This window comes from Ptychodera flava, chromosome 3 (assembly GCF_041260155.1).
Source record: "Ptychodera flava strain L36383 chromosome 3, AS_Pfla_20210202, whole genome shotgun sequence".
Lineage (NCBI taxonomy): Eukaryota > Metazoa > Hemichordata > Enteropneusta > Ptychoderidae > Ptychodera > Ptychodera flava.
In genome coordinates this window covers 1,984,705-1,999,869 of record NC_091930.1, presented here as the reverse complement: position 1 = coordinate 1,999,869, position 15,165 = coordinate 1,984,705, and the positions used below count along the sequence as shown (strand labels likewise).

Genomic DNA, 15,165 nt, shown 5'->3' with positions numbered 1-15,165 from the left:
ATTCTGAATTTTATAAAACTAGCACAGACAACGACTGCACATAAGCATATTGTAGCTGTTTTGGGGAGCTGCTAAAATGGACAGAAACATAAAAATAAGCTTTTGAAAAGTACATATTATTATATATTCCCTACACCCAAAAACCTTACACTTTAAAATGAAGTTCTTGAACATACCACAAATTGAAAACATCTTCATTGGCTGTCTCTCTGTATACATATTCATATTAAATCTTTTTTACTCACCTTGTAGATTTCAGATCCATTTGGACAGACCATACCAATGGGGCAGATAAACTCCACAGGGTTTGGTACGCTGACATTTCCAGGGCAATAATATCCACCCCAGCACTGTTCAGTGACTGCTGTCATGCCGGTAGTAGGGCAATAATATCCACCTGATATGAATAATTTGTAAGTCAGTATACTGTTGTCATAACGAACTGTCCACTTCTCCATCAATATACTGTCTATCTGTCTGTCCATCTGTGTCTGTCTTTCTGTCTCTGTTTCTACTTTTCTGAAAAGGCACACAGTTTCTCTCTCTCTCTCCCTCCCTCCCTGCTATTACTTTCTATCTCACCTGTGCATCCTGTGCATTCAGACTCGGCAGTCAGTCCAGGCGTATTGGACCAGTAGCCAGCAGGGCAGTCTATTGGTAGATCAGTGCCCACTGGGCAATAATGACCTGGTGTGCACTGTTTAAACTGTGCTATGTCTGCCCCTGTGTCACAGTAATATCCTGTACATAAAACAAACATCAAAATCATTCTTAAATTTTCTCAGAATACTCACTGCAGAGTATCACAACAACAGTGGCTACCAAAGGGCCTTATGATACCACCGCAAAATATGGGATACCATGTTCTACCCACCCATCATTGATGTTACAAGACAGGCTTGTGCCTGATTATTCGGTTAAATTTTCATGACATGGTATGCACTGTTGTGCGTTATGGATCCACTGTTGTGAACACTTACACATAAAGCACTTATAAGTACCAAGGTAAAACAATGGTTATGAATTTCCAGTTTGTTATTTCTGGTTTAGTGTCATGGCTACACCGAGGCATAAAGAAAATCCCTGACGTTTAAGTAAACCCAAGATAAATGCGTAGAAATGTTATTTTATAAAATTTATACGGCGGATCTCAATACATTTTGGTGATTTCCGCGATGATGCATTTCTTGCTTTTGATTGGCTTATATTTTATCATGTGATCAATTTCATGAATATTCATGACAATTACTTCATTACCAAACAATGACTTCATCTCACCTGCATCGCATTGTGTGTCAGTGTAGTTCATTCCATGGTGACCACAATAGTACCCTGGGGTACAGTTCCTGCACTCATTCTCAGCGGTCAGTCTCATATCAGGGTTGAAGGTGCCCGGCGGGCACGGTTGCGGCGTGGCGGTACCCTCAGCGCAGTAGTGACCGACTGGACATTCGTTGTTGTCCGAGCCGAAGTCCGGCGTGGAGGAATTGGAGCCAATGGTGCAGTAATACCCTGTTTATAGAGATAATACCATCATTACAAAATTGAGTCTTATCATAAACTTCTACCATTTATCAGGTCTTTCTGGTCAAAAAGGGGCAACTACAACTAAGAGCAGCAAATTTATAGCATTCAAAAATATCACTTTATGTTACTCTTCCTTCCCTTAATTAACTAATTCTAGTTGTGCAATATATGCCATGCTATGGCTGTTTAGCGACTTTCTGTACAGTGCTTGGACACTAGAAAGGCTGTGACTAACTGAATCTCAAACACAATGCTAAGATCGAAGACCACTAAGGAAACTTAAGGTAGAATGCACCTCGGGAACTGACATTGTGATGCTCAATTTTTTTACGATCCTTCTATGATCTATCACTTGTGGGGCCTCTTGTGGGAGCTTATTTTAAAGCTCTTTGGGTGAGAAAACTTTTCACCATCATAGATTTTCAAACATTGAAATTTTAATTTTTTTCCCATAGACTAAATACAGGGATGGCGGCCATTTTGAATTTCAAATGTGTAAGGTAATTTGTTTCTCCAGTACCAAACTTTGCACAATGACCCCTGATTTTTCGTTCAGGATTTGGTAAGAGTATAGTTGCAAGTTTTATTGAGGAAAATCTGAGCAAAAGCTTACAAGTCATTCACTTTCAAGGTCCATTCTACCTTAACATGAATGCCGATTGTTGTTTTGACTCCACGTTTTGAAACTGAAAACTAGCAACATTTTCAGAAGCAGATTTGGATTTGCAAGATTTGACACTAACCAGGCTGGCAAGGTCGGGTGGGTTCAGACAGTCCTTCAGTCTCACAGTACATGCCTCCACTACACGGCTGACAGTCATCTAACTCTGTGCGGTGGGTCAGATTATTAAACGTTCCACGTTCACATGGGAATTCTATAGCGTATTTCGTCTTCAGTGGACAATAGAATCCTGCAAGGTAAAATATTGAAGTTCATTGTGAAATTTCTACTTCAAATTCATTGATTGGGTTTCATAGAAAAACCATGAGCAATACCATTCTTCTCAGACCAGCTTTGTCTGTAAATGTCAGATCAGACAAGTTAAGAAAACACAATGCAAGGATTTCCATGTCCTTCAAGTAATATTTTAACAGACAAGCTTGTTATGTTTCCTTGCAAAATAAATGTTGCTACCCAGGCAAAATTGTTTACTCCAGTGTATTGGTGAATATGGATACGGGTATATGGATTCTTTACTTCTTGCAATACTTTGCCAGCAAGCTGCTTGTGAGAATAATTTTGATGTCCCTGGAGTAAATGAAATTTAACAGTCTTTGTTTCTCCGAAAATCAAATAATTTAGTTGTTTCACATAGATTTGACATAGGTATGGCAGCTGATTTATACATGCCATATGGGGCAAACTGTACATAACTTGTTTCTTAAGTACCAACTTTGCAGAGTGACCTATGATTTTTTATTTTCAAGAGAACCGTATCAATTTTCCTGAGCAAAATTTGAGCAGAAGTTAATATCTTTCATTTCTGAGGTAGGTACTTCTGCAACAGTGAAGGGACATATACCTTGGTAAAGTACATTAGGTATTCTTTGTTTGTGCAAAGCAATCAAAAAAACATTTAGGAATTTCGCTCTTTGACTTTAAAATCAGCAGTTTTTTGTTTGACTCCGCTTCTAGAATTCAGGTACCATATTGTCAATCTGCCAGCAGAAAGCAAAGATATAGCTCGGTGACATCTTTACCTGTGGGACACCATGAGTTGTTGTACAGCACTACGGGTTCCATGGTGTTGTCACAGAAGTAGCCCTCCGGACAGTCTTTACACTCCCACTGACCGATCTCGTCCTGGTACTCGCCGGACGGACATCTCACTGGCTCAGGACTGCCTTCAGGACAGTAATGACCTGCAATGGTTGTTCAATTTGAAAGGGAGTAAGAAATTTGAATTAGGTTGGTATGTGTGTGTGTACAACGGCATCAGACTATATGTATAGGTTGCACAGAAGTTATGGATCAAAACAACAACAAAGCTGTTTGAATCATATAATTCTTCATTATTATTAATTAAGAAACAAATAATCAACATGTTTTGCATCAGATATAAAGATCACATTAAATTTTTTTATAATGAATGAGAAATCGAGAAAGAGACTTTGTACACCCCTCGTGCAGACTTCATTTGTTTCTGATGTGGTATAAAGCGCCCTCTCGTAGATTAGAGAGCACAGTTCTACTCTTACCCAGTGTGCAGTTGTACTCTGGCGGGTAGCCACTGCCTGCCACCAGGGCAGTAGTAACCAGCATCACAGTACGCAGTGGGCACAGCATTACCACCGCCAGCGCAGTACCACCACCGATACACGAGATGCAGTCGCCGACCTCGTCGTTGCCGGTGCTGTTCAGGAACGTGCCCGCCGTGCACAGCGTTTGCGAGTCGCTCACGGCCGGGCAGTAGCTGCCCTCGGGACATATGTCACCAGTGGCATTGCCGTCGTTGGGGTTCGGAACCACAGCCTTTGAGAAGCAGTAATAACCTAGAGGAAGCATAAGTCAAAGGTCAAAGGTGAATGATGAAATCTATTCCTATGATGGACAAACACCTGGACTTATTCAATTTTTAGAATTTGACTTTTAATATTTTCATCTGTGCATATTTATTATAACACCATGATTTGTGCAATCCATCCAATCCATACATCAACTTCCTCCTCTCAAGGGCAGCCTCTAATGTCATACAGAATTTACCACTTCAACTTGGCAAATCATTTCATTTGATTCCAAAGATTTGATTCCACAAAGAATATGAGGTGTCATCGTTTTGACAGAGCTTTATGGCCTGAATGTGTTTCCTAATTTCTTTTCAAGGCCCTCTGATCTGTGCATTGCCGTTTCACAAAGGCCTCTCTTAGAGTTATCGATCAAAGCTCCATTAGCTGTAACATTTGAATGCAATTTCTGTTATTTTTCTTCTGTTTGTCAATTACAATTTCTTGTTCTACAGACACAAATCATGTCACAGAGCATTGTGTTCAGCTTGTTGTCAACACAACGTATATGAGTTTCTTGTCAAATATCATTGCTGACACTGAGTTCTTGTCCAATCTTCGAAACTAGAATTCATTTATCAACAAAAGCAATTGCATATTGCACAGAATGCTTAGCATTTGCAAGATATATTCTTTTATGTTTCAACATATTTTAGGGATGCAAAGAATAAAACGTTCTTTATTCTTAAGCTGAGATAATAAAAATAATATGTAACAGATTGCAGCTCTTGTCCCTTTAATTTATGCACAAAAATTCAACTACATGGCTTTCACAGGTATTTGAACTTTACATCCAGGATCGCATTCACCAGAGACGTTACTCAGTCTGTCCACTGCACAGTAATATCCGCCAGTACAAGCAATGGGTAATGGCGACCCTTCAGGGCAGAAATGGCCAGCTTTGCATTCGTCACCGCCGGTGCCAGACGGCATGCTTGTCGTAGAGCTGTCATCGCAGTAGTAGCCGCCCTCACAGGGCCCTGTTGGAGAGCTGAGACCACTACTGGCGCAGTACTGCCCTCCTGTATTGAACGGAATGGAAAAAAACAAAAGAAGTTTTTATTCCCGCCACTAGGGATTTCATTGAGACTGTACAGTTCAAATTGTCTGGCCATCCCCTTGCCATTTCCCGCCATGGTGTGATTACAATAAAATAAATATATCTAGGGTTTTATTTACAGAATCAAGACCACAATTAAGGTAGGAATGTGCCCCATGGACAGATATTCAGTCTTTCAAACTTTTACAATACTTGTTTTGGTCTTTTACCAGTGTGGGTTCATTTTGAAGCTAATGGAGTTTTCAATTGATGGAAAAGACAGACGTAATAAAACCACTACTCACCGAGGCAGGCAACGCAGTCACTGATGTTGCTCTTGCCGGTCACGTTGTTGAAAGTACCGGCCGGACAAGGGTACTGGTCTTCAAATTCTGTCCCCTCCGGACAGTAGTGACCGGACGGACAAGGTTTATCGCTGTAGGTGATGGTTCCATTGGGGCAATAGTAACCTGGGTACAGAGAGATAAAACTCTGATTTTAGAACAGGAATTGAAGAGTATTACCCAGAATTCCTCTCAGTTTGACAAGAACAGCCGTATTTTAAATACATCCATACATCATCATCATAGTTTATTCGCTAATGTATGTTTAAAAATAAAAATACACCAGAAATCTCATTGGCTCGTGCTCTAAACCACGAAAAATACAATTAAAACATTTACAATATAAAAACAGGATCAGCAAACACCGATAAGATACAACACTCAATAAAAGTTACGAACATCTGGCTAAGGGTCCATCCCATTCAGTTGACGGACTGCTGAAGGGTAAAAACTTTTCCTATGACGTTCTGATTTTGCTGCAATAGAGCGGTAACGTTTCCCTGATTGCAAAAGCGAAAACTGACCGAAGGCAGGATGGGAAGAATCGGAAAGAATAGAATTTGTTTTCTTTTGCATCCTAGATCTGTAAAGGTCATCTAATTGAGGCAGATTTACACCAATAATGCGCTCGGCAGAATGTATCACTCTGTTTAATAGGCGACGATCCGCAACAGTAGAACTCCCGTACCAGACAACAATTGAGACTGTCAACACACTCTCGACAACTGCCCGATAAAATTTTATCAGGAGATCCCTGCTAAGACCGAAGCCCGCCAGCCTTCGTAAAAAGAACAATCGTCGCTGAGCTTTCTGAACACAATGCTCGACGTGCGCGTGCCAGGTTAAATCACTGGAGATGCGGATGCTGAGGGAATTTAAAGGTGTCAACTATCTCGACATCTGTGCCATTGATAGACAATGGGTGAGAGGAGTCTTATTCCTTCGAAAATCAATAATGACCTCTGACCTCAAAAATGAAACTCCAACCAAGTTCTATTTCACCATCAGGTCATGTTGGTTCATTTCATTGGCAGATATGATGTGTGTTTCCCTAGTCATTAAAGCAAGGTGGAAGACTAAAGAATCTCATTAGCGTAACAGTCTTATCATCAGGAAAATTTCAAAGGCTTATTTATAAGCAGCTTCTCAGAACCTTTTCGCTGACTTGCAGCATGTATGCAAGCTTATATCTTATTGGTCAATTGTCATTATTAATAGCTACCTATGGAGTGTATTTGTGTTATTCAATTATTAGTTGTAAAATTCTGACAATCAATTGGATAACAGCTTCCAAATCGCTGCAAGTCAGCCAAAGCTTTTAGCTGACTGGTTGGCTGAAACTCATAGTCCTTATTAAATTATTTCCAAATAGCCAACAGGCAGCCTACCGTAACTTTTTGACTCCATAAGTTGCTGCAAATAGTGACAGTCTAACAATTACGTAAGACCTTCAAAGCCACTGGCACTTTGCCAGAAATTTCTAGGGAGACCACTAGATGCTGGTTAGGAGTGTTCACCATCAAATGAAATCAAAAGCATTAGGAGATTCTTACCTGCTTCACATGGCAAGCATGATCCCATTCTGTCGTGCTGGGCGTAGGTTCCAGCCTGGCAGGGCGTTGGGAAGACGCTACCCTGTGGACAGTAGTGTCCCTCGGGACACATGCCACCGTATCCCGTCTGCTGGTCATCGAAGTACGGGCAGGACTCGTTGGTCTGAAGAGCCGATGAATTGTCTCCGTCAGGTTTGCTCGGTCCATTCCGTAACACAGTAATATCCCGCATCACATTGAGCTGTAGGAAATAGGCAAACACTGTCTTATATCATGTGGTATGAGAAACTGAACAATTGGTGGATAGACCATTAAAAGAAATGACAATAAATATCTTATGCTTTTTACATTAATTCTAGCAGATACAGGAAAAAAAGACATGATCCAAACATAAAGATGCTGCAGAATTGCAAGTTCCTGAGAATAACATGAAAGTTATAGTTTGCTGATAAATTACTAAAATTTACTTACAAACTTTGAAAGAAGTTATCTGATAAGACTGATATTACATTAACTGCTGAACATAAATAAATCTCTTTGGAATAAATTTTTTGTGTCAGGTGTTCTAATTGTATTTAATTAATATAATTTTATTTTTAATTAAATTTAATTATATTGGATTACTGTTTAACTTTATCTATAATTCCGTTACTTGTTTTTCCAGTTCATGACATTAAGTTTGGTTGTTATGACCTTAAATTTACCACAAATAAATAAGTTTTCAATATTATTCCAATAAAGTAACACACCTTTAGGGTTTGCAAGATGTTCTCATCGCAATAATAACCAGCTTCACAGGGTACACACTGACTGAGCATGTAGTTACCCTCTGCACTGCTGTAGGTACCCCTGGGGCACGACTTGAGATCAATACCCGTGCCCTGTGGGCAGTAGTACCCCCTAGGACAGATCTGCTTGATCCCCGCCTGAGGGCAGTAGTAACCGGCTGGGCACTCGTAGCACATGACAGCGTGTGTGTGGTTCACCTACAGGGAGAAAGATAGTTAGGTGTACAGGTACTACCCTATTATATATTCGATACTAACATGACAAAGTGCCTGAAATCAGCTGTCATGTGAAAGAAATTTCTGAAGTTCTGTTGCTTCACTTGGCGATACTACATTTGCCATCATCCTGTAGTAGAAGGTATGGGAATTTCATTGGTCTTGCAAAGTGACAAGGAATAAAATTTGAAGAATTTATAGATAAGATGGACTTTCAGTGAAAACTACAGAGTTCCTTCATGAGGTACGTAAATATTTCTCCATTGAAAAGGAATCATTAGCATAAACTTTTGACACCGAAACAATGCATTTGAATAAAATTTGCATAAATGAATGCTAAGTACACTTCACATCTTGCAGCTAGAGTCCCATTATTTACAGACACGAGTGCAACATGAACATGGAGGCATCATGGGCCAGTGGCTAGAGCAGTGGACTCACGATCAAAGGATGGTGAGTTCGAGCCCCGGCATGGCTGTGGTGTTGTGTCCTTGGGCAAGGCACTTATTCCTCATTGATTCTCCCCACCAGGAGTGATAGGTACCTGGTAGGACAGAGGTTGTTATGTGTGCGTTTAGCTCTGCTGTGGTTATTGGCTGCACATGTGAGCTGTTGTCTGCTCCCCAGGAGTTGAGTGGTATCATATTAGGTCCAGTGACCAGGGGTAATAATAATTGTAAAGCACCTTGATCACATCTACTTGTGGATATGTGCGCTACATAAGAACCAAATATTATTAATATTATTATTATTAAACATGAAATATAAATGTTTTTATTGGAAACTTACTTCACTGTTATTTCTGCATGGTATTGGATATGCCACACCTTCTGGGCAGTAGTGGCCGATGGGGCAGTATGTGGTGCTGGGTTCTCTGTCTACTGTACCCGGCGGGCAGTAGTACCCTTCACCACAGTACCCAGTGGGTTCAACCAAGCCTTCAGTCTCACAGTACATCCCGCCGGTGCACTGGTAGCAGCCATTCTCGCCGCTGGGGCCGATCTTGTTCGTCTCGTTGCTGAAGGTTCCGGCCGGGCACGGTGTGGGGTCAAAGGTACCGTTAGTGCAGTAGTGACCCATTGGGCAGTCGATCTGATCTGGTCGCTCCGACCCCTCGGGACAGTAGTATCCCTCGTAGCACTGACCGCTGGGATCAGTGAGGTTGAAGTCGCCGCAGTAGTAGCCTTTGGTACAGTTGAGGCAATCACTCTCTCTTTCCAGCATGGTGTTGTATGAGAAGGTCCCCTTTGGGCACCGACTGGGTTCGTCAGTACCTTCCCCGCAGTAGAACCCAGCCGGGCAGATATTGGCGTTATCGTCCTGATCGGGAGTCGCTTCCACAGCGTATCTCCTACAGAAGTAGCCCGGAGAGCAAAGGTCAGAGTAGCTGGTCATGGCCTCCTCGGGACAGAAGTAGCCACCGGGGCAGGGGTTGCAGTCGTCAGATTCATTCAGGCCCGGACGATCGCTGAACGTACCCCTGGGGCACTTGAACTCGTAGGCGTAACGGGTGCCCTCTGGGCAGTAGTGCCCATTGGGGCAGGTGGAGTTCTGCCAGAGCACCACAGGCTCCATGGTGTTGTCACAGAAGTAACCCTGTGGGCACGTCTTGCATGTGGCTTGGGTTATCTCATCCTGATATGTTCCGGAGTCGCAGCGTACTGGCTCCGTGCTGCCTTTGGGACAGTAATGACCTGAAAAAACAGGTGCAAGAATGTTAAACATTTAAATGTGTGGAAAATGAAAAGTAACTTCTACTGTGATAAAATGTAGAACAGGTGTTCTATACTAATGATATAAAATGTCATTTTCTTTTCATCTGCTGCACCTTGAGTGATATCACAGAATATAAATAATCCCCTGACTTTTAGAAACTTCCACTACTGCTTGCTTTTGAAGGAATCTCACTAGCAATGTGATCACACATGAATATGGCTCACCCATGTCAGGTGCCTCTAAATTATATTATCATCTGATCCCCATGCTGTTAGCACTGAATCAGAAATTTTTGAACTGGGGTTGGCATAGGGGGCACTATGACATCACTTCCAAGAATATGGCTCCCCAATCCTACTCAAGATTTTATGTAGATTCAGTAATTACCATATTAAATATTTGCTTGTAGATCACAGTTGGTAGAGATTATGTTGCAGAAAATGTTTTTGCAGAAATTACAGCCAATTGTTATGTAGATGAAACTGAACTGTTTGTAAAGAGAGTTGCTGTGCATATCTCAGAATGAAAGATGTGCTGTAATGCATTTTGCATTGACATTCAAGAATACAGAGCTTTTTTGCAGAAATATGAAGTTTGCACAAAATTTGTTGTTTCCTCCCTACGGCAAGCACCCCATGGATGACTTGAACATGAAGTCACTTAAAACTTTTGATATACAAGTCATGTTAGAAGACTGCATGCAAGTACACTATGATGCGTAAGTTGTCTTACCTTGTGGACACATGTAATCATTTGGATTAGACACAGCCTGTCCCTCTGGGCAGTAATAGCCTTCATCACATTCATCAGTCACAAAGTTGTTACCGTAGCCCTCACAGTAAAACCCTGCCGTACAGTTGAAGCAGTCATTGATGTCCATATTGCCTGTGGTGTTGCTGTATGTACCTGGTGGGCAGGCGACCCCGGCGGGGCTGCCGGATGGACAGTAGTGGCCAGACGGACAGATGTCACCTGTGGGGGGTGGGAATACATCAACAGATATGGTATTTGATGTCAAGATTTTGATAGACTATGTGCTCATGAAAAATCTGCAGAATGGCTTTAAAGAATTTTCAAATATCAGTGAAATATTCCTACCTTGCCAATTTCAAAACTGGTTATAAAATTGCTTTAACTTTACATGACAAATTTTTTTAAGAACAAAACATGAGAACTATCAAGATCATTTTGTGCCTTGCTTTCAATGATGCAACAATTTGACAGTTTTTCAGTATATTTCAGTGGAATGACCATGAGAATACTTCCTCTGATACTTTTGGGTGACCTGCATTTTCTTCCCTTCGTAAAGAAGCATCACAAAAAGGTATTACCGTATATCTACTAGGGAGCACCTAACATATGCATAATACTATTGACCAATGATAATGTGCCACCTGTAAAAGGACCCCTTAACTTTCTGGAGAAAGATCCCATGCATACCTGTCACTCCATCGGTTGGGTTGGCAACCACAGCTGTACTGATACAGTAGTATCCAGCGCTGCAGTTATCTGTCGGTTCCGACAACTGATTGCTTCCACAGTACATCCCCGGTGTGCAGTCCAAGGGCAGGGAACTTCCGGCGGGGCAATATTCCCCTGCCATGCACTGGCCGCCTTGTTCCGGATCGACAGGTTGAGCAAATTCGGATCCATTCTTACAGAACCAGCCGGGGTCACAGACATCTGTGGGCCAATCAAGACCCTGATTGCCACAATAGTACCTAAAGATGACACATTAGAAACAAAAATTCAGATACTGTTGTTTAAGGTACCATACACCTCGGGCACAGAAACTCAGACTCTAAACTTTACAACTCTTTCCTGTTCTACCACTGGTGGGGGCTCATTTTTAAGCTCTTGGAGTAAGAATAATCTTTATCACCTTCGCTTTATGAAAATAAAAATTTATATTTTTCAACACAGAGTTAACACAGGGATATGCCCATTTTGGATTTAAAATATCCGTAATTTCAAGGCACTTTGTTTCTCTTATACCAATATTTGCATGGTAACCCCCAACTTTTCTTCTTGATTTTGAAAGCGGTGGTTGAAAATTTCCTTGAGGAAAGTTTGAGCAAAAGTTTAAGTCCTTGAGCACAAATTCAGTAAGTCTTTCACTTTTGAGACTCATAGTCATACTACTTTAACACCACAGTGCGTAATTTGGAACTGATTACTTGACTTGCCGTACCAACCACTATCAGAACTCATACTCTCACAATCACTCTTTCCTTACCCTGATGCGCACGCCAGACAGTCAGAGACTGAACTCCTCTCTGTCAGGTTGTTGAAGGTTCCCCTGGGGCAGGGGTCCTGATGTGGGGTCTGGGTCTGTTCACCACAGTAGTGGCCGGCAGGACAGGGCTCCGGGATGGTGGTGTTCTCAAAGCAGTAGAAGCCGGCTGGACAGTTCATGCAGGTCACCTGACCTGTGAGGTTGGTGTACGTGCCTGGTAGACATGGAGTTGGGTATTCAGAACCAGCAGGGCACTTGTATCCTGTTGAGAGTAATGTAAGTTAGATTGTGTTAACCCTTTGAGAGCTGTAACTTTTCACACAAAAAATTTTAGTCCAATATTTTACAAATTTCTATTAATTGTTCTGTATTTCTTTTGATATTTTTGGACCAAATTGGCATCACATTTCATTGGCCCAACTTTTTATCAAAATTTTGGCAAAATCTGAAAAGAAGCTGGCTTGGGTATATTTTCTAAAGGCGACAAAATTAAATTTGGCAAATCACAGACTTAAAAAATATACAACATTACGAACAATAGCTTGCATCACTGATACAGTACATCCATCAAGATAACACCCAATTGGTTCCAATTAACCTTGACAATCACCCCTTGGGCTTAGATACTGATCCCAGTACATCCACCCAAAACAACCCAAAATCATCCAATATTTTGCACAAAACGTACCCATTGGGCACTCTCCGCCATAGCTTGGATCAGTGGGCTGGAAATCGGGTGATCCCCTGAGACAGAAATAGCCCGGAGCACATTCAGCTGTCACAGCAGTCAGGTTATAATCCATGCAGTAATACCCCGCTGTACACAGAGTGCAGTCAAGCTCTGCTTCCAGGTGAGTTGATGTACTGAAAGTACAAGCACAGAAAATCTATCAATATCATCAAAATTCACATTTTTAAACTTATACAGAACAAGCAAAGTTACCATAAAACCCCTATCAATTCGACCACTCTTTTAATTTGACCACCCTATTTTTTCTTTAAAATATAATTTTATCTTCATCAATTCAACCACAAATAGAAATTGGGACTCCCTCAATCTCTATTAATTCAAGCAACCTATCATGACAAACTATTTTGAACTATTCATTTTTGATAACATACACAGAACAATACAGGAACAGCACAGAATGTCTATGTCGGGACTTCAGGAAAGTCACATTTATATATTTTAATCATCCAAGATGGTAAGCATATCACTTTTATACTTTTGTTGAATTCCTAATAATTCGATTATTTAAAAAAAAAAAAACTTTTTTCTTCTGGGCGAATTGATAGGGTTTTTACAGTACACTGATTTGGGAATACTCTCCATCATGTCCTGGACAACAAACTGTGTGATTCTTTTCAGATAGTTACACTTGACTCTATGCGTGTAGTTTACAACAGCTCTGCACTGTTCTCAGTTAATACATTTCAAAGTTAGATATTTTGATAACCCTTTTTATCAACAAGCTGATTCTAGTAAACAATGGTTGTTCCTTGGTGAAAGTTACAGCTACAAATAATAGGAACCTTGTCAGAGATTTGATGGTAAGAACAATTTTTGGATACTTATTAATATAATAAGTTAGCCACAACATATTATCAACACGTAGACTTTGGGCAGACTCACCTGAATGTCCCCGGTGGACAGGGTGTGGGGTCACCACTGCCCTCAGGGCAGTAGAAACCAGGTGGACATATACCCCAGTCATCACTCACATCTCCGAACGGACCTGCCTGCTGTGCCCCTCGTTTGGACCAATAGCCAGCCTTTATCAGTCCTGTCCCGTTTAACAAGCCCTCTGTCTCGCAATACTCTCCCGGCAGACAGTCGCTGCATTCAGCTATATCCGTTAGCCCCTCGCGAGAGCCGTAAGTTCCCACGGGACACGCCTTTGGAACAGTCTCCCTCTCAGCTGCATTTGTGCTTCCAATGCAATAGAAGCCCTGTGGACAGTGTATAGGGTCGTTGTCCGGTTGACAGTAGAAACCTTCCGGGCAATTCAGACACGCAGACATCCCTGTGGCGTTTGCAAAGGTTCCGACAGCACACACTCTTTCGTCGTACGATCCCTCCGGGCAGTATCTGCGGACTGAGCAGGGGGCTCCTGTGGTGTTGTCATGGGGGTTCGGTTGAGCAGCGCCTCCGAGACAGTAAAATCCAGGCCAGCACTGACCGATGGGTGCGTCTATACCCGTCTCGTTACAGAAGTACCCCGGATCACAATCAATGCATTCAGACTCGTTCTTGCCTCCCAGGTAGTTGAGGTAAGTCCCCGTCGGGCACGGCACCATGTACGTGGCACCCACGGGACAGTAGTGACCAAGTCCACAGATGTCTCCCCAGGTCAGGATGATCTGTCCGCCCGACGGGTCATCGTTGTACACGGGATTACTGAACTCAGCGTTCAAGTAGCAGATATGGCCAGCATCGCATTGACCGGTGGGTGCGGTTATGGCATTGTCGTTGCAGTAATATCCCGGCGGACAATCAGTGCAGTTATCACTGGAGATCATGTATTCAAACGGCTGGAAGGTACCCACTGGGCACGCCTGCGGCGTGAACGACCCTCCTCCACAGTACCACCCAGCAGGGCAGGCAGTCATGTTAGTCAACCCTTTCTCCGGGCAATAAAACCCGGGTTCACAAGTCAAACATTCACCGGCTCGATCATACGGCATGTAAGTACCCAATTCACAAGGAAAGGGCATGGCTGATCCAGAAGGCGAATAGTGTCCAGGCTGAGTCAACGTCTGGTTGGGAGTCCTGGCGCCACCTGTGCAAAAGTATCCTGGATTACAGGGTCCAGTCGGCTCCGGAGTCCGCGCATTACTGCAGTAGAAGCCCGGATCGCAGGCATAGCAGTCGTAATGGTTCACTGCTCCAGATGTGTTGCTGTACGTTCCAGGTGGGCATGGCTGACTCTCGTACGACCCCAGGGTGCAATAGCCACCAGCAGGGCAGATTTCACCGGTGACGCCGTCTGTCGGAGTCGATGTGTACGCACCATTGTAACAGAGGTATCCCGGGTCACACGGGGCACGTGGTTTGAACAAACCCTGTGAGTCGCAGTAGTAGCCAGGATCACAGAGGGGGCAGTCTTCTATACTGGCAGCACCTGAACACAAAAAACAGAAAGCAAAATGATCTGAGTTGCTTTTATGGGAACGGCACCTCTAGTTCAGTGAGTGTGAAACGAATTGAAAACTACAGCCATTACATCAAAATCATTTCTTC

At 42.5% G+C, this 15,165-nt stretch overlaps 1 protein-coding gene across 1 annotated transcript in view; it reads right to left on the bottom strand.

Annotated features, from left to right (window-relative positions):
* Window positions 1-15,165, bottom strand: part of LOC139130273 (fibrillin-2-like) — a 71,769-nt gene that overhangs the window by 8,463 nt on the left and 48,141 nt on the right. The window contains exons 26-41 of the mRNA XM_070696027.1: window positions 13,558-15,046; window positions 12,613-12,788; window positions 11,925-12,186; window positions 11,129-11,409; window positions 10,421-10,660; window positions 8,762-9,666; window positions 7,718-7,954; window positions 6,969-7,209; window positions 5,377-5,541; window positions 4,824-5,054; window positions 3,727-4,020; window positions 3,229-3,390; window positions 2,271-2,438; window positions 1,279-1,512; window positions 583-741; window positions 246-397 (exon numbers count right to left, since the gene is read on the bottom strand). Coding sequence (XP_070552128.1) covers window positions 246-397; window positions 583-741; window positions 1,279-1,512; window positions 2,271-2,438; window positions 3,229-3,390; window positions 3,727-4,020; window positions 4,824-5,054; window positions 5,377-5,541; window positions 6,969-7,209; window positions 7,718-7,954; window positions 8,762-9,666; window positions 10,421-10,660; window positions 11,129-11,409; window positions 11,925-12,186; window positions 12,613-12,788; window positions 13,558-15,046 — 5,396 coding nt within the window. The remainder of the gene's footprint in view (window positions 1-245; window positions 398-582; window positions 742-1,278; window positions 1,513-2,270; window positions 2,439-3,228; window positions 3,391-3,726; window positions 4,021-4,823; window positions 5,055-5,376; window positions 5,542-6,968; window positions 7,210-7,717; window positions 7,955-8,761; window positions 9,667-10,420; window positions 10,661-11,128; window positions 11,410-11,924; window positions 12,187-12,612; window positions 12,789-13,557; window positions 15,047-15,165) is intronic.